The 24,261-nt window shown below is 39.6% G+C and overlaps 2 protein-coding genes across 4 annotated transcripts in view; one reads left to right on the top strand and one right to left on the bottom strand.

Annotated features, from left to right (window-relative positions):
- LOC137256071 (deleted in lung and esophageal cancer protein 1-like) overlaps positions 1 to 6,193 on the bottom strand; it is a 32,772-nt gene extending 26,579 nt beyond the window's left edge. Inside the window, exons 1-8 of one of the 3 annotated variants that reach the window (XM_067793758.1) lie at positions 6,155 to 6,193; positions 4,949 to 5,205; positions 3,791 to 3,944; positions 3,222 to 3,332; positions 2,265 to 2,446; positions 1,542 to 1,759; positions 1,211 to 1,292; positions 679 to 766 (exon numbers count right to left, since the gene is read on the bottom strand). In XM_067793758.1, coding sequence (XP_067649859.1) covers positions 679 to 766; positions 1,211 to 1,292; positions 1,542 to 1,759; positions 2,265 to 2,446; positions 3,222 to 3,332; positions 3,791 to 3,944; positions 4,949 to 5,176 — 1,063 coding nt within the window. In that variant the 5' untranslated portion in view covers positions 5,177 to 5,205; positions 6,155 to 6,193. Of the gene's footprint in view, positions 1 to 678; positions 767 to 1,210; positions 1,293 to 1,541; positions 1,760 to 2,264; positions 2,447 to 3,221; positions 3,333 to 3,790; positions 3,945 to 4,948; positions 5,206 to 6,087 lie in introns of all 3 variants that reach the window. The other 2 variants (XM_067793757.1, XM_067793759.1) reach the window with 2 other exon arrangements.
- Positions 6,194 to 6,241: 48 nt separating this feature from the next.
- LOC137256581 (F-box/LRR-repeat protein 2-like) lies at positions 6,242 to 13,355 on the top strand. Its single transcript, XM_067794451.1, has 3 exons — positions 6,242 to 6,323; positions 7,799 to 7,866; positions 9,549 to 13,355. Exon 3 carries the CDS (start codon positions 10,109 to 10,111, stop codon positions 12,383 to 12,385), a length of 2,277 nt encoding a protein of 758 aa, XP_067650552.1. The 5' UTR covers positions 6,242 to 6,323; positions 7,799 to 7,866; positions 9,549 to 10,108; the 3' UTR covers positions 12,386 to 13,355.
- Positions 13,356 to 24,261: the final 10,906 nt, after the last annotated feature.

Below are 24,261 nucleotides of genomic sequence, written 5' to 3'. Positions count from 1 at the left end.
AAGCCTACAGTACTATCTACCGAGATCTGTAAGCTTAAACCTACAGTCCTACCTACTTGGGCCTGCAAGCCCAAGCCTACAGTCCTAACTACCTGGACCTGCAAGACCAAGCCTACAGTCCTAACTACCTGGACACATAAGCCTAAACCTACAGTCCTACCCATTTTGATCTACAGGCCCAAACCTACAGTCCTACCCATCCAGGTCTTCAAAACGCAAACATACAGTCCTACCCTTGTTACCACCCAACAGGCCCAAATCTGCAGTTTTTACCCACTTGGTTCTGCAGGCCCAATGCTACAGTCCTGCCCTCTTTTAGTCCTGATGGCTCAAACCTACAGTTCTGCCAATCTAGTCCAACAGAGAACTGACGGTCTACCCACCTTGTCCAACCTACTGAAAAGAAAAGTTGTAGCCACCTACTACCGAAGTGAAAACTTCCACCCACCTACTACCGAAACGAAAAGTCCTACCCACCTACTACTGAAATGAAAAGTCCTTTTCACCTACTGCCGATATGAAAAGTTCTACAAACCTACTACTGACATGAAAAGTTCTACCCACCTACTACCGACATGAAAAGTCCTACCCACCTACTACCGATTTGAAAAGTCCAACCCACCTACGATTGATGAAAAGTCCTACCCACCTACTACCGATATGAAAAGTTCTACCCACCTAGTCCAACAGTGAAGTAGGGTGTGGAAGGAGGCAAGGCTCTGCACTGACGAATCACTGTTGAGATGTTCTTCAGCTCCAACACAATCTAGTCAGAACACAAGAAAATATCCATAGAAATGTTTGAATGTAGCAAAACTGACAAGTCTCAGAATCTTAATGCGATCTTAAAACGACCTAAGTAGATCTGGGTTAGAATTGGTCTACACATGCTTGCTGTAAGAGGTGGCAAACGGTATTACGTGTTCAGGTTGGTTGACTTGGATGACACATGTAATTGTATCCCAATAATGTGGATTCAATGCTCATCATGTTGATTGCTGGACTGTATGGTACAGAATCAATTATTTACAGACCGCTGCCACATAGCTGAAATATTGCTGAGCATCATGTTAAACAACAACAACAAAAACCCTGTACAACCAACCGATCTTTCTGGAAGCATCCATGATAAAGTGACCATCTCTCCTGACTGGTGAAACTATTCACCGTGATATTCCTTGAACACATTCAGACAAGTGAAATGACTCACCTCATAAACTTGTTCAACCTGATAATCCCGGAATACAACTTCTGGAGGGGATGCCAAGAATATTGGTGTTGGTTCCAGTGGTCTAGATAAAAAGCAAAACCAATGTCATCAATATTTGATAAGTATTTACGTGAATGTCTAGTGATTGAGATTTCCTTCTAATTAAACATTCAAGGTGATTAAACCAGCAGTTATATTTTGAGGTAGTTATTGCGATTTGAAACTTTCAACTGAGCAATCAGAATGAAGTGTTTTCATGGTGGGATATTCCTTTAAGGTTCATTACCAATACAGCAGGCATTAATACATGCAGATCTTAAGTCACACATACATTGAGTCTTCTGGTTTTGGTTCCACCCCAATCTCTTTGGGTTTCTTCTTGTGTGGCTTGATCAGAGTTCTGATACCTGGGGGTGCTGAACCAGACAGGAATCGTTGGTTGCGGAGGTAGTTTGTCTTGGCGTTGAGATTGGCAAGGTCACGGCGTTCCATCTCACGCTGTTCTTCTGTCATGTGCTGCTTCCAGGCATCAACCCTGGGGAATGTGTTCTGGGACAATGTAAGCAAACAGTCAAGACATGCTAACATACAAGAGTGAGTGAGTTTGGTTCAAAGCAGATCAGACTGGGAGGAAAACCAGAAGAGATCAACTCTCAGACGTATATCACTTTGGTCAAACTGGTGGCATTGGCATGCTGCTGACAAACAAGAATCATGTATTTGAAACAATGTCCCTTACCGCTAAAGAAGAATGAATATTTACAACATAGTGTCGTAGTGACCTTGAAAATAGGGTCATATACACAGGTGTCCGCGTATTCCCCCAGTGTAGGCTGTCACCAAATTTGATGAGGTTGGGTACAATAGTTCCCGATTATAAGTTCCTGACATGACAAAGGGAGACAATTCTGAACAGTGAATTAACTATGACAGCCATGTCACACACGTTTACAATTTCATTAGAAAAAGTTCATTATTCTCTTCATACAGTTGATAATAGCAATGACATCTTTGTCAGCTTCTGAAAGATTCACATGCTTCCGTGGTAACTCACCAGATCACTTTCATAATCATTTCCCTTAGTCTCCACATCCTCATCCGAGATGAAGCTAGGGAACTCCTCACTAACTGCCGCCTGGTCCCCCATGGGAAAGGGGGAATCCTCCCGCCCCTCATTACGTCGACTGTGTTGCTGAGACGTCAGTGTCTCACGTGCATAACTTGGGATCTTTGGAGCTAAAACATTATGAGCAAGTGAGCATGGTTTTACACCACTTATAGTAATATTCCATCATTATCACTGCAAGGGGCTCCAGAATGAGCTTCAAACATTGTACTCATGCGGAGAATTGGGGACCTGGGGTCTTTAAACAATTAAACCATTACCTACCTCCAGCTCCCTAAATATAGTGAAATAGTCATACACAATCACTGACTATTGAGCAAAGGTGATGTATTACTGAGCAAAGAACAGACAAAGCTGATGATGTGATTTGTTAGGTTACACAGATCAGACACAGAGTCAGTGAGTTGGGTTTTTAACTTATGTGGATTGAATGAATTCTTGGGCTGCACTACAGTGTCAGATGAGAAAAGTTTTAAAATTCTTGTCATTGCAGTCATTCCTAATGATCAGTCAGCATCCATTTTCACTAGAGTTTGTAGCTAGTTCTGCTGGAAGGACACAGACATGCTTATTTTGTTTAGACATTCTATCGGTTTTACTGTTTAGATTTGTAAACAAACTGAACAACTGAGAACTGGTTCAGTGCAATGTTTGCAATACTTTAATTTACCAGCTGGCCATCAGGGCCTGCTGCTATCCGCATGTTTTAAAATCTGCAAGCCCTGAATGAAATCTTCAGGTTCATTTGGTTCAAGTGAAACCAATAAAAACAAAATACAATACCTTGTACAAAGTCTCACAGTGTGGCCCTAACCTGCCCCTGTGTGACGTACAGATATAGGAACTAACATATAGCTTGACCTGCTTGCCCCCCTCCCCACCTACCTTGGGGTGGTGGTACAGACATGGGGTCCTCAGTGGCATAATCTTCAGGGGTCAGCAGGTTGTGTTTCTTCAGAAGCTCTGTGTCGATACAGGAACGGAAATGGGACCGACCTGAACACAAAATTTACGTTAAATGATGATGATGAGTAAGTGAGTGAGCGAGTTTAGTTTTATGCTGCAGTCAGCAGTATTCTAGCTATGTGGCAGCAGTCTGTAAATAAACAAGTATGGACTTGACAATCCACTGTTCAACAGCATGAGCATCGATCTGCGCAGTTGGGAACCAATGAGATGTGTCAACCAAGTCAGCCAGTTTGACCACCCGATCCTGTTAGTCGCCTCTTATGCCAAGCATGGGTTACCGAAGATCAGTTCCAACCCAGATCTTCATGGGTCTGATGATGATGATGATGATGATGATGATGATAGGGGAATTGGGTACAGGGTATAGGGAATATCATTCCATGCTACATGCATTTATGTGTGGTTGCTTAACTACAACTTGGGTACTGTCACAGTTTTATAGAGGGACATACAACTTGTCTATGAATGTTGCCAGTTCTACTAACCAGGTGGAAGTCCGAGATCAGGATATTTGTCACAACTTTGTGCTGTTCTGTTCAACTCCCTCTCATCAGCAGACATTGCCCGTGCCTGGGCTTGCATGATGTGCCTTTCTAACATGGCTGCTTCGTCCATACGCCTCTGCCACTCAGTGTAGACCTGTAAACACTCACTTCGGTCAGTTCTCATTGATGACGTTGTGCAATTATGAACAAGTTCTCATTGATGATGTTGTACAAATCATACCGACACATTTCTTCTTAACATGAGCATCATTAGATTTACTCAAGTTCCCATATTCAATTCCCACAGTGATTAGTCGTGTCATACCTTCCAATGACACCAATATGGGCCTTTCATAAAAAAAATCGATCAAGTTCAACCTTGGTAAACTATTCAGAGCAAATGACGAAAGCGTGGCATCCGAGATTGCAAAACCTGTTCGTATATGACTGTCAAGCACCCCTTCATGCTTAGGGATTTTACGGGACGCTTTAATTACTCAGCGTCATATTCGCAGACAGTCGAGTTGGTGATTGAATTAATTAGCAGGGAAGCACTTCAGTTAGTACCGCGGAGTGCACCGTCTCGCGTACAAGAGACGATGGGCCGTCTCGCGTACTCGTTACGTCTCGGACTGTTCATGAAGCAAGTGTTCTGGATTGGTGATTGGTTGCAATCGGATTTAGCTGAGCAATCAGTGACATAACGTTTCAAAAGTGATCATGCTTCAGGAAAACTAGTACCTCCTTACCAGCATGATGTGCAAATGTTCTGTTGTGACAGAACCCAGTCATGGAGTCACAGATCAATGGCATCTCCATTCCTCCTTGTTATCAACCAACAAACTAGCCATTAAATGTCTTAATTGTCATCAACAAAAATATCTTGCTGATTGATTCCTACACTCTATATTGCACCAGTTTCTGCTTTTCAGTTAAACTTGAAATATCGAACATTAAACCTTCACAAGTTGATCACTTGACTCAGTGGTGGCCACCATATTGAAGTGAAGCCTTATGGATCCAAATGTTGGTTTTGCCTATGAAACTGCTATGGACAATCCCAAGACTACATACATCAACACAATGTATCTTATCTTATTTAATGAAAGATAGTATCAGTAAACGTTTCACTAACTTTCAGATTTTCCCAATTATTACCTTCTGTAGGGAGTCCACATATCTCTCATGATATGGGTCGTCTCCTCCTTTTGATACCTGAAGATTCTTCACAGTCTCAGGTCTTACAGCATCTCGAGTGTATAACTGCCGGAAACATTTGGCTAGGATGTGCCGGACATCTTGTGAGTGGCCTGTTGATGGCCTCTGTAGGTACATTGGGGGCTCCTGACCAGAGGCATTCTGGGGGTCAGGATTTGTCCTTCCCATGCTTGTGGTAGTTGACAATTACTCTTGATCTAAAACCAAAAACATCCACACATTCAGCAAACGATGTTGTCAAAACATTTATAAATATGTTTCTGGTGACTGTTATATGAATTTTTATGATGCCATGTTACTGGCACTACTGATTATTTAAAACATTATAAAACAAAGTCATTGGATTTTAAAAAGGTTTTTTCTTTTCAAATATACTCTAACTCTTATCATAAGAACTCTCTAGATAGTTCTGTGGAGAAGAATGATTAGATTCACACCTAAATTGTAATGGTTTGGCATATTGTAATTTAATTCCAACCAAGCTCTATAAAGGCATTTCAAAATGAAACATTAGATTCAGTTCAGTTCGTTCAGACCAAATTGTCAAAACTGTTGTAAAATTATTGCAAACAATAAATTTGGCATCCAAACTGGAGAAAATTTACCGTGAAAAAAGAGGGGGGTACGGGTGGAAATCTTACCCAAATCAACAACAAAAATGGCTTGGTATGTTAGTTGGTAAGACTTCGGCCCGTAACCTCCCCACTCCAAATTACAAACTGACATGCATACCCCAAACTAAAATCACATTAATTCAATAACCAAGAACAAATACGAAAAACACAATTGATTATTTTATTTCATTGGTGGAATATTACACTGGTGAAGGTGGATATATTATATGTACAAAAATGGGGGGTACATGCGGAACACTTTCCTGTTAGTTATACATCCGCATCAAGAAATGAAGAGGACATGAGTTTGGACCTCGGAATCCGAACCAAGTGAACTTTTACTAGAACTGGACTCGAACAAATGACAAGTGCGCGTTCAGAATCGTTTCAATAAAAGTGGATGTAATTCTGTCATATGCACCGAGAAACAACCTCTTTGCATTTCATGTATTGAATATAGATTACCTTTGACAATTATCACTGAACGATAAGTACGATCAGTGTAAAGACATTTGCATAGCAGAAACCTCACTTTGTTGTCTGTGTTGTCAGGCACTTTCTTTCCTCCAGCCCACTTCCGAGTACTTCCGACAAGGGAAGTAACTCGCAATGAATTTGACAGCTGACTCACAAGTACAGGAGTTTGGTGATTGGTAATCATTTGTTGTTCAACTATATCGAGACGCAAACCGCTTGGAATGGTATGTGGATCCGTCTGGATGGCATCAATATATTTTGACTCGGTAACAACCATTTATAGAGGTTTTATGATGTTCATTTCTGGATGACTGTCCCAGAACTGCCATCACAAAACGTCACAAAGGACTCACTCTGTCATTGTGACTTAGTCACGGTACAGTTGCTATATCATTATGCACATTGTGATTGTTTACAGTTAAACCTTGACTAACTATTACCTTGTTTTCTGTTTTGAAAGCACATTTAATATGATCATATATGTCTGTACACATGTGTTTGTATCATGTATGTTCTTTCAAAATGTACATGGTAAATGGTAAATCAGGAACTTTAGGGTTGGGTTAACCTTTTTATTTTGGTATGTATATATGTGGATATACATTTTGTAATTCCTAATTTGCATCTGTCTTTAGATTTCCAAGTATATCAACTGATAGTCCTGCCTTATATAAACATTAAGCCATTTAAGGTGAAAACAATGCATTTGTGTACTGGGCCTTTGTGTGTTTTCCTTCGATCATATGATGCATGATAAGGTTTTTCTGTATTGTTACAAGAAGATACACTTGCCAAATTTCTTACCGCTCATTGAATGATGCTCCCTGAATCAAATCAGTCAAATATTGCAAGAGGGATTGTAGTTGTTGGATTAAGTTTTTTAGTGTTTTACTCAAAGAGGGTTACTAATGAAAAGTCACTAGGAACATGCGTTTAATCCACCAATTACCATAACCTTAGCATAATATCACAATGTACAACCTTCCCACAATGTTGAAAAAACAGGCAGCTTTTATTTTGAGCATGATTTGTTATCTTTATAGTCAAAATGTTTGCACATAATTTGGCATGAACATACATGTTGTATTGTTTCCTTGCTGTATTAACTGCCAGGATGTATCCCTACTTTTTTTCGGGAGATGGTGTATTCGTAGTCTGAACCAGTTTGTAGATGGTGATTTCGTAGACGTGCGTAAATCCACTACTACATATGGGCTTGTGTCCGTGTGGTTGAATGTTGATCAATTCCTTTTTTGTGAGTGTTAAATAGGAAGTGGTGAGTGGTTTCGATTTTGAAATACTGTGTAATACTGTGTGCTTGTTTCTGTGGATGAATGTTGATCATACTTGCCTTTTATGTATTTTATTTATTTCACATTGCTCAGCGATTAATATACTAGCATCAAGAATTTGTCAGACCTGGCCCACTGCTAATCATGTTTTTTTACAACACTGATCATACTTACATAATATACTTTTTTATTTCACAAAACTGAAAAACTTTTCGTTTTAAGTAATGTCATAATATCAATTTTCATCTCCAATGATGTTGAAGTTTCCTCATTTTAGTAACATCTATGAATATTCCACTCAATCTGTCCATAAATCCACCAGATTTCCACGTTTGCAAACCAGTCTCGATCTTTTTTCCAGCGTATAACCACAGATTCCTGCCCAATAGTTTACCTTTGCCCTTCAGGTTCATCAGATGGAGAGAAATGTAGGCTGGACTTTCTCATCAAAGGTCATCAAGGATGAAGGCTGCAGGTAAGCATGGAAATATTCATTTTTGTATTTTTAGTGTATAATGAGTACAATTCTATGTAGAGAGGGCAATTGGGTAGCCTAATGGTTAAAGCATTTGCTTGTCACGCCGAAGATCCGGGTTCCATTTTCTACATGAGGTCAGTGTGTTCCCTGCTATGATATTGTTTGAATATTGTTAAACAGATGTAAAACCATCGTCCCTCATTCTGTGTAGAGGTCATGTTATGTTATATATAATAACAATAAAGGCATTTTTAATGCACCTAATTCCACCCCATGGAGGGGCATGCTCAAAGCATTACAATCTGATTGTTATTACCCCAGGTAACCCAAGCTGCCTGTAGGGCACTAGAGCGTTGATAGTCACATGACGTATCTCACCAGGTACCCATGTTCTGCTGGGTGAACAGAGGCAATTTTGAACAAACTCATTTGTCTAAGGCAAGACCCCATGTGTCATGTGCCTTGTTGTGGGCAGGACTGAAGTCTTAGAAACTCTCAATAGTCAAGCTGCCACTCACCCATCCAAGCATTGTCCACGTCCATCATTGCTTAACTTCAACTGATTGTGAACTGAGCTCTATTCACAGAACCATACTCCAATATATATCCAGTTCAACATTACATGATGAATGTAGTCTTCAACTGAAACCATATATCGTTAATTGAATGAAGTTTTGTAAAATCCCATTCCTAATATATGCTCTCATGCAACAGTTACCTCCCATCATCCATGAACCATGGCTAAAAACAAGCAAAAAATCCTTCCATGGTTTGGAATTTCTCGCTTCAAAGTTCATCAAATGCAGTTCAATGAATTATGGATTTTTAATTTTTAAGAGAAATGGTTACAGACAATAAGGCAAGGTCAAGCAGGTTTATAATAGTCATAATTCCATTGCCATGTGACCGATTCCTCGTGAGGAAACTCAAGCAGGTTTATGACTAGGGTTTGGTACTGTCAAAATGCTTGTATTGTGATATATTGTTCTTTGTATTACCTCACAGATGAATGCCTTTTCCTGATTGATTGAGTGATCTTCTATTAATTTCAGTGTACAATGCTTACAAGTGAATAAGATTTCTATTTGTCCACCTAGTAATGCCAAACTCATTTGGTTGTTTGTGGTACTAATTTTTTGTCTCGAATAACATTGAATCAGATAAAATGTACAGAAATTACTGATGTTTTGAAAATGCAAATCCATGGAAAGTAGAAAGCAAAAAAAGTACTGCAGTATATCAAATTGTGAAGTTCGAACTGCGATACACTGGGTAACTGGTATTATTGCCCACCCCTATAATATAACAGTCATAATTCACTGATAGTCATCAGTGTAAACACACTTCATCAAAAACAGTTGCCAACATGTATTACAGTAATATTGTACCTGTGAAGGTCTGGGGTAGAATAGGCCTTCAGCAACTTGCCATAAACGGTGTCTATGCTTGTCGTTAAGGGTGACTAACAGGATCAGATGGTCAGGCTCACTGACTTGGTTGGCACGCATCATCGTTTCCCGATTGCGCAGATTGATGCTCATGCTGTTGATCTCTTGACTGTTTGGTGAAGACTTGATTATTTACAGACCGCCATATAGCTGGGATATTGCAGAGTGCGGCGTAAAACTGAACTTGCTCACTCACAGTAATGTTGTCATAACACTGGCTTTCTGTTTCAGATGGATGATGGGACAGTCTCCATGCTTACCACAAAACTGAATTTATCACTGCAAGCTAATCCTTGGTGCTCCACAAAAAGCCAGTTTGGCTTTTTCAGCTGATGAGTTGGCTTTTCTTCAAAACTTTGTTTTGTTGATACACAAGAGCTTTCTACGCTTAGTTCAATACAAAATACTGAAATGTGCATTTTAGGTTCACTTTGCCTAGCTTTAAAAAGGCTTTGTGTGAGAAGACATATATTTGTATATATTTCTTGTATATTTGATAGTGTGAAGGCATGCATTTTTATATGAAACATTTACAATAGAGATGCCTATTTATAAATGGGAACCATTGTCTTTCATTGACTTTAGCTTGTATTGAAACATCAAGACAAAGGATTATCGTGTGGTGATGACATATTTTGCTGTCATACTGACCTGGGTTGTTGTGGATCCTAGTACTGCTGTGTCTGAAGATTCAGCTGATGACAAGACATAAAGTCAGATGCAAAACATAATCTGATATCTGAAGAAGCCAATGGAAATGTGACTTGTGGATTTTGAGGACCGATCAGCAGATGACAATGTCCTCCCCAGATGTGTCCCTCTTCCTCTGTGATCTCCCTCACACCGTCCTCATCCACATCTTCTCCTTCCTTGAGATCCAGGACATCATCAACACTGTCCGACAGACTTGTAGACTGTGGTATGAGCTCAGCTATGATCACTACCTCTGGAAACACCTTGACCTTGACCATATTGGAGATCACTTGACGGATCAGTCGTTCCTTGCTCTGCTAGAGAGTGTTGCTCATCATGTTGAAAAGCTGGACTTTGGCATGGCTGTTCATCTGACTGATATTTCCTTCATGCACAAGAACATATCATGTCCTCAAATCAAGTCGATCAACTTCAGTTTGACAACAGTCACCAATGGAAGTATTGCACACCTGGTTGAGAAGTATCCTGATCTTGAAGGAATTAAGATTAATGACTGCAGCTATATTAATATTTACAACTGTTTGGTTTACTTGTCAACACTGAAGAAACTCAAGTCAGTATCCTTTGATGATTTCGGTTGTTCAGCTGAGCCAGAAAGACTTAACAGAAAGCTTAAGGAGCTGTTTATCTCATGTCCAAAGCTGGAGACTGTTGTCATAGATTCAGAAGAACTGTCTGATGATGCTCTAGCAAGCTTGTTTGAAAACTGCCGGAATATTAAAAGTTTTGTTTTAGCTCATTGTCAGTATATCTCTCAAGACGCTTTCATTGGCATAAGGGGCACTGCCACAAATCTGGTCAGTGTTGGTCTTGCACATACTCCAATCGAGGACAAGGTGCTGAAGGTCATTGCGGAGAGTTCCCCTTACATGAAAGAGCTGGATATTACAGGATGCATACATATCACCGATATTGGTGTAGGACATGTGGCAGACAATTGCCCAAATCTGGAAAAACTTGTAGGGAATCGATTACATCATGAAGGAGGTTGTAACATCACTAATGTCGGTCTGAGTTCAATCGCTAATGGATGTCCCAAACTAAAGATCTTGGATGTCAACTTCTGTGATGGTGTGACAGACACTGGAATCAGTGCAGTGGCGGAACATTGTCCACAACTGACTGAGATTGGATTGTCAGGATGTGTAGGGATCACAGACCTGGCTGTGATGGCTTTAGCTGAACACTGTCAATGGCTGTATCATGTCAATCTCACTGAGTGCATCCATGTCACTTCCAAGAGTATCATTCTCCTCCTGGCCAAGTGTCGATTCCTCAGTAACCTTTCCCTAGAGACCTGTCATTACCTTGCAAAGATAAATCTAGATGCTTACCTTGGGTCAGGTATCAGTGCAGACAAAGAAGATCAGGTGATAACAGGTGATCAGACAGAAAACAGAGCCCCCAGAGCTCTTGAAGAATCTTCTTTGGTATCAGGTTCTAAAACAAGTGCTGATGTGGTTGTCACATCTTTTCCAGACGATGACAGGACTCTTGGTGCAACAGCAGCAGAGACTTTTGATCCAGGTCAGAAACAGGTCACTCAATCTGATGATGTTAAGAGTCCTACAGGAGTACAGACCTTCTGTACAGTAGGATCCAGCTTGTGTATGGATCTTAATGGTGACAGTGGTTTGCCTGTAGTTGTGCTACCAAAGTCTATTGTGATAGACAAAGGAAAGGGAATGTCTGCCTGCTGTGAGTCAGAGTATTCGTCACCATCAGACTCAGATCCTACAAAACCGACAACACCAGAAGAAGAAGATCCTTCCCAGCTATCAGAAGTTGCCTACATCAACAGATTCTTTCCTCACCCAAACCATTCTCATCTGACAAGCATTCACCTCAGCTTCTGTTCTAAGATTGCTAATGATTCTGTCAAACAGTTGGCAAAACACTGTCCAGATCTGATGTGTGTGTCTCTAAGGGGTTGTTTCTTGATCACAGACACTGCTGTGGAGGTTCTTGTGAGGTCTTGCCATAACCTCCACTTTTTGGACATCTCAGGAGGATCAGCCATCCAGTCAATGAGGTTGACAAATGGATCACTGATCGCTATTGCGAACTACAGCAAATCGTTGAAGAGCTTGATGATTTGTCGGAATAAACTCATAACTCTGGATGGCCTTCAGCGGATCCTCCGTGACTGCAAGCCTCTGATCGGGGTGTGGGTTAGTGTAGGGGATCAGCTGAGAATCACCTTCAGTGGGGTGCTGGAGCTGGTGAAAGACATTGAGGATAGATATGTGAAAATCACCAACACCTCCCAAGTTGAGGCCAATGGTAAGCAGGGAAACCTCTGCATCTCACTCATTCCCAAGAAGACTCCTCACATCCGTCTGCTTCAGATATGACATGGTCCTGCTTTGCTGAACCTTCATATTTTCAGTACCAAGTCATTTTCATTCAAATTATTGTTATGAGGAAGACAATTTAAATTTTTTTTTTTAAATTTTTTTACTGAAATAGGGAAAAAGATGAATAAATCAATGACCATTGCCTTTTTCCTGTGTGATTCAAACTCATATTCTTAAAGTTCATTTTTGGTTAAAAGATGTTGTCTGTTTAATTAATTTGAAATGTAGTTGTGGAATGAATTGAAGTGATAAAACAATAAGTCTCAATTAGTGCCTGTAAATATTCTTAAGTCAAATTAGCCGAGTCTGTCGACACTAAAATCTATTGAAAATGATGTCAAATATGAGTTTGGGTTTATAAGGTTTAACACAGATTTCAAATGGGACAACTGAGCCATGTAGAATTGTGTTGTGTTGCAGCCAAAGCAACTGACAATGAAATGACAGAAGCAGCTTGAAGGATCATACGTTCCAGCATTTCTGTGTTTAAGGGTCCTAACTGTATTTTCTCTCTTTTTATCAAGTACTGTTTGTTTTAAGGTTCTTTCTCGTTTCTCAGTGTTCATACTTGAGTTTCAAGATTCATTTTACTTCAAACTTTTTTTGTTGCAAGGATAATTTGATGAGTTGTTTTCTCATCTTCAACTTGATCTGTTAACTTGGATGTAAGTGGATTATACAAGTATTAAAGACAGAGGGCAGATAAATCTTGGTTTATGTTCAAAGGCAGCCATGCTGTTTTATGTTGCTGTTGGGTGTGGTTGTTGTTGATGCTTCTGATGAGGTTCTATCTCATCAGGATAAATGCATTTGTACTTCAAATTTACAGGAGTATTTTTTGTCGATAATGATCAACTGCTAGTAATTGAATGAAGGCAAGGAAACCAGTATCAGAAACCAGATTATTGTACTCATGAAAATATGATGAACAACAAAACAACAAAAGACATGCAAGTTGCAAAAAAAATGAAATCTCCTAAAAGTAAGCATTCATGTTTACGTCTGCTATTGAAACACTTGACAAAAGAACAGAGTTGCATTTTTTTTCTGTTCAGTATATTTTGATGATTTGATGACATGCACAATGGATGTAAAAAAAAAGGCAAGGTGTTTCCCCAGGAAAATTATCATATAAATAAGTGTTGATTAGAACATAAAAAGAGGAAAACCTCATTTATTACAATTATGATCTCTAAACATCAGAATGCCTCTCAAAGATTAGTAATTCTATCACACTGTGGAAAATGTATTAAAGATATGTCTTAGCCAAAGGCTAGAGAAATCAGGCTAGAAATCTAGACTGCATCAATTCTAAATTACAATTGTTCTCAACTCATAGCAGTTTAATTATCAGGGGTTCAAAAATATTTTGAAAAGCCTCTTGCCATAGGGCAAGCATTCTCTTCCCACAGTGTTTACTTGTCACATCTTCCAAGGAAGGGAAGAGAATGTAGGGCAAGTGACTTCCGGGAAAGTAATTTTCCACCTGCCCTGATTTTTTGACACAATATTTGATGTTAATGTTTACTGGACTATTTATCGAAGAGTGATAATTTCACTCTCTACTAGCTCCTCTTTATTATTATTGTGAACTTTAATAGCTTCATTATGAGCAGATATGAAATGAAATCCAAGATTATTTACTGTTTGAAACCATAGGTGGAAATTATTTAGTAGTCCACGGACAAGTAAGATAACACTATTTCAGTGCCCAAAATGAAAACTGCTTAGTCCCTGGCGTTGGGTGATGGGATTTTTAGTCTCACAGTCTCTATAGAAGGTATATATTTTAGAATAACATATCTATATTAATTGGACTATAAGTCAGGCAGCTGAAATGTATCAGAGGTAAATTATTCTCATCTGGCTGTTTGATGATGCCATGTCATTCAGATCTACTTCACACAATGCTGATGTCGTGGTTGGTTGAAATATTTACATTGCAAATATATAACATGTGAATTATTGGTCTGAAAAGGATAATCATCAGAATTTTTGCTGTACCGGTTACATTGGTATTTGTTTTTTGTTTATGAAGAACTTTTGGACAACTGTTTTTATAGATACAGTTTTAATGTCCTTTGTTTGGAAAAATTTTGGTAATTTTGTCATTTTGTTGAAAATATTTGAAGTTGGTGAAGTGTGTGGTTAACTTTCATGATGGTGCTAGTAACCCAATGTTTCATGAGTGGATGTCTGATTCTCCATTTTGCTGAATTTTCAAATTTATTATATCATGGAACTGGGTTGTGTTAGTCAGTTTTTTGTGTTACTTTTCAGAAGGGCATTTGAATGTTTATCGGTATGTCTTTCGTGATCAGTACTGATTGATCTTGGATTTATATACACCAATAAATTCCTCATTCCTTTTCAACATGTACTAGCATTTACTAGAATTAATAATTTGGATATATACTCAGTTTGAATCTATCTACGGACTACCATGCACTAACGTTCCTGCATGCAGCATGATATACCTGTGGAGATCTGATTTAGAAATAGTCTTCAGTAACCCATGCTTGTTTTAAGAGGCGACTAACAGATCCAGGTGGTGGGACTTGCTGACTTGGTTGACATGTCATTGGTACCCAGTTGTGCAGATTGTGCTCATGCTGTTGATATCTGGACTGTCTGGTTCACACTCGATTATTTACAGATAATTTACATATTGCTGGATATATTGCTGAGTGCAGCATAAAACTAAACTCAGACACTCACTCACTATTTCTGTAATAAGGCTGGTCCATTACTCCCAATTTTTGTAATCTGCTAGTCCATGGTAGGTTTTTGTGTCCAAGAAGCTGAAATTCAGGCATTTAGAAGTTGATGAATATAATAAGCAGATGTTGAGTAAAATATATGAGTGTATCACAAGTTAGAAAGCCAATATGAAATCATAATGCCCTGTAACAAAATTATCATTTGTTAAACCAGATCTACACTTCTGTGGTGTGGGTATGAGGGTCTGATGATCATTAAAGTGTGTTGTACTGAAAGAACAGAAAATATCCAATTAATCGAAAATAACTTTTTACAATCAATAATTATTTTTATTCCTACTTTTGACTGATTTATTAATATTTTTGATCATCAGAGCATCACTACTGATTACGGTCAGTAAAAAGGAGTACCCTAAGATGTGATGACCAAGATGGTCAGTCTGTGAAGAAATCTAAAGTGTTATTTAAATTTAAATCAGTACTTACAATTTGGGATATTTTTATTTCTTTGGCTTCAAACAAAATGTTGATTGTATGGTCTGAGATATTAACTCCATGCTGTGTCTCACAGTGCTGCAGTCAGACATATTTCTTAACAGTTTGGAGTTGTGTCCCTTTGGTATCCCAGGATATACTGCTAGTGCTGTTTTGACTACTGTATCTGATCCTTTGGCTGTTGTTACTAGAACGCGGTCACTGGTTTGAAAATATGACCTGTACAAAATTTCAGATGGTCTCTGTGACCATACACTAATGTGTGGATATGTGTCCTATCTGTAACTTAATGCTTTTGAACTTGTCCAAAGTGTAATGTTTAAATTCAGTTCCATCACCCATGGTGATGATGTGGTAGCCTAATGGTCAAATCGCCCCTTCATCACATAGAAGACCTGTGTTCAGTTTTCCACTTGGGTGCAATGTCTGAAGTCCATTTCTGCTTTCCATCGCGATGATATTCCTGGAATATTGCAGAAGGCGGTGTAAAACCATACTCACTCACACCATCACTCATGTGGTTGTGATACCAAATGCTGACAAACTTGGTTATATCTCTAAGCCAATGGGATTCTATAATGCAAACTCTTTTGCCCAGTCAAATTGCCTGTGATAGATGCTTAATGATATAGAACCTGCAGTGTTACTTGCAAACGTAATACAGAATGATTTGAAGATGATATGGTTATTGTTTGATGGCAAACTTGTTCTAAATCTTGTCCAATATCTTCTACAGTAAGGTACCCTTTAGTTTCTTTTATTGTGTATTCTTTTTTGTGTACAGGTGATATCCTTTATGGTGTTATATCCTTTATTGTATGATGTCCTTGACTATATGATGTCCTTTATTGTATTATTATATCATGGACTTCCGTTGTAAAAATCATTGTAGTTGCTGAACCCCAGAATATGTGTTATCCACAAAACTACTTACATTGACCTTTGATTCTTGCAGCTGGAAGCAGGAGACAGACTTCAGTTTAAAGCTGCTGTATTTCATTTGAAGGGAATAGTTGGTCTTGAAAGGCTGTGATACTTATGTAACAGGGTATTTGTATTAGAATTCTCTGGTGGAATTATTCCACTTGAAATTTGCCGATTATGCATGTGTACTAGCCATGTTTGTTCTGAATGGAACTTTTCCTATAAGGACCTTGTCATCATTGACACATTGAGCTTAGTTGATTAAGTCTCTTGAATTTGCGGGGATGGTGGGGTAACCTGATAGTTCAAGCGCATACTTGTCACGCCAATGATCCGTGTTTGTTTCCCCACATGGTTACAACGTGTGAGGGCCATTTCTGGTGTCCACCGCCATGATATTCCTGGAATATTGCTAAAAGTTGTATAAAACAATCCTCACTTGCTCATGAATTTGTCCCACAGGGTTCTGCCCCTTAGGTTTTAAAGGCATTCAGAAGGGTGTTTGAATCTAAGATTTGTCTGACACTTTGAGCGCTTAATTCTTGTTATTTTCAGTCTGATGGTGGGTTTTATCATAGTAAATGGCAGGGATCCTGTATCAGTTGAACTTCCTCTCACAAACAGGTCCTGGTGTAATACAACCACTCAGCTCAGTCCATCACATAATTTTGGTGGGATGCTTGTTTAAGAGACGAGGACAATGGAGTAACCAAGCAGTTATATATAAATCCTTAACCAGTCAGTAGCTAAACGAACGTGAAGTATGCGTTATTCAACACATATTGTTTGTTCTGCTATTAGATAACGTCGCTGTCAACGTTAACACAGTGATATTGTCACTGGTTAACTTCCATATATCCCACAATTCCGTTTTCAGTTTACTTCCGGTTTACTAAAAATGAAAACGCAAAATGGAAAATGAGAAGTGGAAGTTTCTCTGCTGACGAGGAGAATGTGATCCAGTTAGTGGTGAAGGACAACTGGACATTGTTATTGATAAACATTCGACTGAAGTTACAAAGAAATAGTTACAAAGAATGGAAATGTGTATAATTAAGTCGAGTAGGGGTAAGAAATGTTGTATGAAATAGATGTTGGTGAATATATTTGTGTATTTTATTGTGTACACGTACATTTTTTATTGACCATAACAGTCATGGTTATTTTTTCGTTCAGCCATATGTAGAACATATACTGTACTATTTAGTGATACTTGAATGTATATGTGATATTTTCTTGTAAAATCAGTTGTTTGATAATCAAACAATTTCTGTGCCAAAACCAATGTATTCTGCTTGACGTTTTCTGTCATGTAATGATAAATATGGTAAAATTGTGGAAATATGTTCTGCAAAGTGTATTGTCTGATTTCTCTGAATGCCTGTGCTTGTGTGTTTCACCAAAGAAATAAACATCAGTGTCCTCTATTACTTCCTGTCTTCCTCAGTGAGTGCGTGAGTGATTACTTATCGTTACATCGGCAATATGTACCTTGCCATGATATTGCTGGAATAATGCTAACAGTGGACCTTACTCTCATTCACTTGCTAGCCTAAATGGCAGGATATATGTAACCATTTAGATTCACTCTATTGTATGGTTGAGACTCAGTTATCCACAGATACCGCCATATAGCTGGAATATTGCTGAATGCAGTATGCTAAAACAACGACTAATGTCTCGGTTTAGGTTTCTGTGCAAATGGTAAACTAGGTCCATGGTTGATTAGAGAAAAACAGACACAAAAAAAAGAAAAAAAATCCAAAACAAACGGGCACACAGCAACACACGCAAGCGGCGCACCTTCTCTATCATATGCGTCCCGCAGGTATAGAACGCGCCCCTGTACCTCATTTCGCTCCACCATCTCGATCAGTTCTGTGATGTCATCGTCTAGCTGATGGAGATAGTAGAATCCTTTGATAATACCCATATGTCAGGATTAGTAAGAAAAGTGCCATGAATAAATAGGTTATTGTATAGAGGTTGTCAATCGATATTTTTGACCTCAGAAGAAACACATTTTTGTGAAGAGTTAATTACTGGAATGCCCACTTGTGTCGCTGGGCGGCATATGTCTGACGCAAGATCCACATTGGGATAGAAAACTGATGTCAGCGGAACAATAGTTATCCCCCGTTTTGCTGCTTTTTAACTCTTCGCAAATTTGAAGAACTAAAAAAGTCAAAATCCTCGTTGAAAATATCATCTTAAAACTACGTTTGAGCTAATATCTGTGCTTTCAAGTATTCGATAAACAATCGTTTTTTGTGATCGATTTATCAGAGAGCGTCGATGTATTATGCGCAATTATATAAAATAAATATATTCAATAATACTACCTGTTTTTTGCCATGTAGAATTCCATATGTAATGTCCAGGATATGAAACTCCCAAAACTTTCAGTCAGATTACAGGGCTGGTTACGTGTAAAACTTGCCAGCCCTGACCAAAATGTACCTGCCCACAAAATTTTAACCCGACCGTCGGGCAGGAGAATTTGAGAATCTGGCAGTCCGTGTTGACAATAACCCGTCTCAGGCGGGCAGGGATTTCGAACGCTGGTAATGTACACTAATAGCGCTGCAATATCAGGAAGGGCGAACGAATCACCTAGTGGTCAAAGCGTTTGCTCGTCACGCCATTGGATCAGGTTCAGTTCCCCACATGGTTACAATGTGTGAAACTCATTTCCGATATTCACTGTTGTGTTATTGCTAGTATACTGCTAAAAGCCATAGTCACTCACTTAAAAAGATGCAATAAATCCCACAGCAGTCACTTATCGATCTATGATTCTGCATGCTTTGGGGTTTTCCAAATGGAACGAAAAGTCATAGTGTGGAGAGAGGGAGGTGTGCTAGCCCAGTGGATAGCGCGTTGGTTCGATTCCATTTATAGTTACAATGTGTGAAACCCATATCTGGTGTCCCCCGCTGTGATACTGCTGAAATATTGCTGAAACCGGTGTCAGACTGTACTGTTCAGTGTTGAATATACTCGTGGGGTGGTGGGGTAGTCTAGTGGTTGAAACGTTCACTTATCACGCTGAAGACCTGTGTTCAATTCCCCTCATGGGTGCAACGTGCGAAGCCCATTTCTGGTGTCCCGCGCCATGATATTGCCAGGATACTCTAAAAAAAGTGGCGTAAACCCACATTCACTCACTCACTGAAGATACTCATGTCAACAGTTTCAGGGATGCTAACTTCTTTGAAGATTTTTTACTCAAGCTCCTTTTCTGACGTGTTGTTTATGACGTGTCAAACGTATTGCAGTGTTTTGAAATATTCAATCCAGGACGAGTTTTTTCCACATTTACGCTTTTATCATACCGGAAGTCCCAAACAGAACAAAAGGCTACCCGTCAGTCATCAGAATATGTCAAATAGTTCCATATGAGTATTTAAAAGAATTCCGGAAATGCCAAATGCGCCAGTTCCCGGGCTTCAAAGGGCTTTTATCCTGTCTCGTCCTTTGTACATCTGTCATTGATTCAGACGAGCGTGATATCTATTGAACTTTAGTTAAACCCGCGGGCACGACTATTGGGTCGCCTACAAGAAAGCAACAAGAACATTTAAGCGACATGTTACTGAATAATTCAGGAGTTGAAATCTACCTTGTAGTGGCAGATATGACTCTTGTTCTTCATTCAAACTGGATTTGCAACAAAATTTGCATTTCACTCATGGGACTGTTCCTTGTATTTTACCCGTAGATCCGGGGTAGAATAGGTCTTCAGCAACGCATGCTAGCCACAGAAGGTCAGTATGCTTGTGGTTAAGAGGCGATTATCGGGATCGGGTAATCAAGCTCGCTGACTTGGTTGACGCATGTCATCGGTGCCCAGCTGCATAGATGTTCATGCTGTTGATCAGTCGATTGTCTGGTTCAGATTCGATTATTTACAAACCGCCGCCATATAGATGGAATATTGCTGAGTGCGACGTAAAACTAAATGTACTCACTCCTTATATGGTCGTGGCATGACCAGATTGCATGTTGAGCTTGGGTGATATTATTATGTGATAACGAGCACACAATGCGTAAAGTGTATAAGTTAGATATGATTGAAGATTGATACATGTTCAGCTTATGAAAGTTTAAGATCTAAAGACGTACCGAAGATGAATATCTATTTGTTATATGTCCAGCTTATGGAAGTTTAAGATCTACCTACCGTTTATCTGTACATCCTATAATATAACACCAGTTTCACCAACGGCATCTAAGTCATCTTGTTATTAAGCTACAGTTTTATGTTCACTACGCTCTTCGTCTGAGACGTCAAAGTTTGAATGTCCCATCCTGTTTATATCATATGTAAATAGGCCGGGGGCCACACACACTGAATAAACAAATCAAACAAGAAATATAATAATTTTTGGACTGTGGGAATGATATCTCGATATTCCTCCGTCAAGTTACCAGTCGTAGGTCTATTATCTATCACAACCCATCTAAGCATGAACATCAGGATCAACAGATGACGTGGCTTTAAAGGAACTGGCTCATTTTTACGTCGCACTCAGCAATAGGCTAGTGATGGGCAACGATAGGGTTACATTAAACTATTCACCGTTACACTGGTGTTTGAGCGACCGAAGATTGACACAAAAAGCTGTAGATGGCTTCCAAGAGAATCTGATTAAAATCAGATTTTTCACTCACTCGGATACTATGATCATTCTCCGTGAATATCTGTTGATACCACCTCGAACGTCGTGTGTAGTTATTTTTGACGCCTCTAAATTGAGGATACGTGGGTTCTTTAGCGAGCCAGATGCCAACTTTCTAAAACCATTCAGCTTTAATTCTTTGCCATCTCAATTTGGAAATTTCGATCTGTACAAAAACGCAAATAGGATATAAATACTGCGTTGGAAATAATCCCGTTAGGCGTGGATGGAATGCCGCTCGGATAGACTTGGTGTTTAAAATATCCACAAGCGCAACTTTTTTTATAGGCATTCGGAATATTTTTATACGGTTTCGAGAGGTTGAAAATGATATATTATGGTTGGCATGCTTCGCTGAAATGTAGAGATAATTTGAAAGCTCGGGGATAAGTGGCTGATTAAATAGCTCACCTGACGAAACCAACTCCGGAGAAATGCTTAGATCACCAAACTCAGAGATAACATAGAAGTGTAAAAGATATGATTTTAATGAAATTGTCTCTGGTATACTTCGACGGCTTTTTCAGCTGACGAGGTAACGTTTCAGACCCAGGTTTTCTTAACAGCTGTTTCTGAAAATGTCAGCAGTTAAATGCTTCTTGCTCTTGGCCTAGTGGGCAAGGCGTCAGCCCGGAGAACAGACGGCGGGTTACATTCCCCTATCACGTCATAAGAAAAGGCATTAAAGCTGTGTTGGACGTGATGTCTACGCTAAAGGGGCATTTCTGTGGGTCAGCGTTGTATAACAGGCATTAGTTCAACCTGTAAAGCCGAAATTATTCAAGGGTATAAGGCTGGTATCACACCAGGCTATAAAAACGGCCTTTGCCCAGAAAAGAAAGCCTGATTTCGTCCACCTTATAAAGCTAACATTAGTCCAGATTATATAACTGTATTAGCCCAGGGTATGAAGTCGGTTTTAGTTCACGCTATAACCCTGGCATTAGTATAGACTCTAAGGCTAGTAGCATTAGTCCAGGCTATAAAACCGGCATTAGTGCAGGCTATATAGTCGGCATTATTCCAGACTATAAAGCTGGTATCACATCGGGCTATAAAACCACTCTTAGTGTAGACTAGAAAGCCGCTATCGATCCAGATTTTAAAACCAGCGTCAGTACAGATTATATAACTGTAGCAATCCATGGTATAAAGTCGGTGTTAGTCCACACTATACAACGGGCATTAGCCTAGGTTATATAGGGAGAAGCACTAGTGCAGACTATAAAGCTAGTCTTAGTCCAGATTACAAAACCGATCACACCGATCACTCTTTAGGGAAAGATCCTAGCTGAGATCACGTTTGAGACACAGAGCCTTGGGTGTGATCACTCGATCGTTTTGAGTCTCGAGTGAAGGTGCTCGATCGTTTTGAGCCTCGGGTGAGATACGTCTTGGGGGACTTAGCCTCGGCTAAGATCACTTGATTGTTTAGAGATACGGGTGAGACAGGTCTTCAGGGACTTTGCCTCGGCTGAGATCACTCGATCGTTTTGAGCTACGGGTGAGACAGGTCTTCAGGGATTGAGCCTCGGCTGAGATTACTCGATCGTTTTGAGCCTCGAATTGAAGGACTGAGCCTTGACTGAGATCTATGGATTGTTTTGAGCCTTGGGTGACATCACTCCTGAAGGGCTGATCGCAAATCGCTCCCCGCCAAGTTCAGAGCAGGCCCACCTTTGTAGGGCCAAAGGACCTCTCGGACTAGAATCATCTGATAGTGATTCACAGACACATTTCTATCAGTTAAAATAAGCATGTTCACTGCTGTCTGCGTTTGTCATGCCTCGAACCTTCACAACGAGAAATATTTAAAATATATCTCACTTTCTGGAACAATTTGCCCTGATGTGATGGACACACTCCTGCCCATGAAATCCCATGAAAAACCCAGGTTAGGTTGAAACAAAAACCGTTTTCGAAACAAAACGACTAGATCGACAGCATAAATTGATTCAGCACCTGATACCAAGAGGTGTTTAAAGACTGTTTGAAGAAATAGAGTCAAACCTTCTGTTCAGAATTGTAACGAGCGATCAGGGTTATACCATAGTAACATAGAGAGGCCATTTCATTCGCGCATTCACAGAAGTCTTACATAACTCTTAATTTATGTCAGCAGGTAAAAAGAAGGACGCATGAATGTCTGAATCCTTTAGAACTGTATACTGAAGAGCAAAGGAATCGCGTTTGTTAAAAAGATGAAATCTCATAAAAGTGTTCGTTCATGTTTATTTCATCTATTTAAAAACTTGACAAAAAGTCAGAGTTGAGTTTCTTCTGCTGTTCAGCATAGATAAAGAACTATCGGGAAATTAAATGCAGTTTAAATATTGTGGATTAATCACACCCCGACGGGCACTGATCGAAGTCTTGAGTGAGTGTTAGGAGCCTAGTAGGAGAGCAAGACTTCTTTAAATGACATTTAGAAGTTGGCAGGACAAAGAGGAACATTATTTTATGGATAGATAACTTTGTTACAGCACTGGGTACGACGTTTTGGTTTAGATCCTAAAACGTTATCAAGTAAAACGCGCACAACATATATGCGTGAAGGGTATTTGAGTTGATACAACTGAAGAGGTTGATATACAGTCTATTGATATCACTGAATCGTGATGCTTGTGTAATTAACGATAATGCTTGAAGCCAGATGGACAAAGGATGGGCAAAATTGGATGAAACGTCCCGGTCCCTAAACATGGGAATCAAGAAACATCAGATGTCCATAAAGTAATAAAGACTCCAAACTAGCCATATCCGGCCACACCCAAGCAAATCCAACCGTACTTTCCCCCATTAGAACACCAGCATCCTTGAGGCCAGCCCATTTCTGTACCCCGTGGTGATGTTGCTAGAACATTTCTAAAAGCGGCGTAACACTAAACTCACTCACTCTTTGAAGCCAACCGGCCACGCTACAAGATAAGAAAACTCGCAGAGCCAATCAACATCAAACGACTCAACCCGACAATCAACAGAGATCAAGGTTATTACATCCCCACAGCTTACCATCATCTAATCAAGGCTAACCAGTGAGCATGGCTTGAGC

The sequence above is a fragment of the Haliotis asinina genome, chromosome 11, assembly GCF_037392515.1.
Source record: "Haliotis asinina isolate JCU_RB_2024 chromosome 11, JCU_Hal_asi_v2, whole genome shotgun sequence".
Lineage (NCBI taxonomy): Eukaryota > Metazoa > Mollusca > Gastropoda > Lepetellida > Haliotidae > Haliotis > Haliotis asinina.
The sequence above is the reverse complement of the archived record's forward strand: the minus strand, read 5'-3'. Positions and strand labels throughout refer to the sequence as shown.

Bases quoted from the DNA above. Each gene is read 5' to 3' on its own strand.
- LOC137256581 (XM_067794451.1), top strand. From the start codon at position 10,109: ATGACAATGTCCTCCCCAGATGTGTCCCTCTTCCTCTGTGATCTCCCT.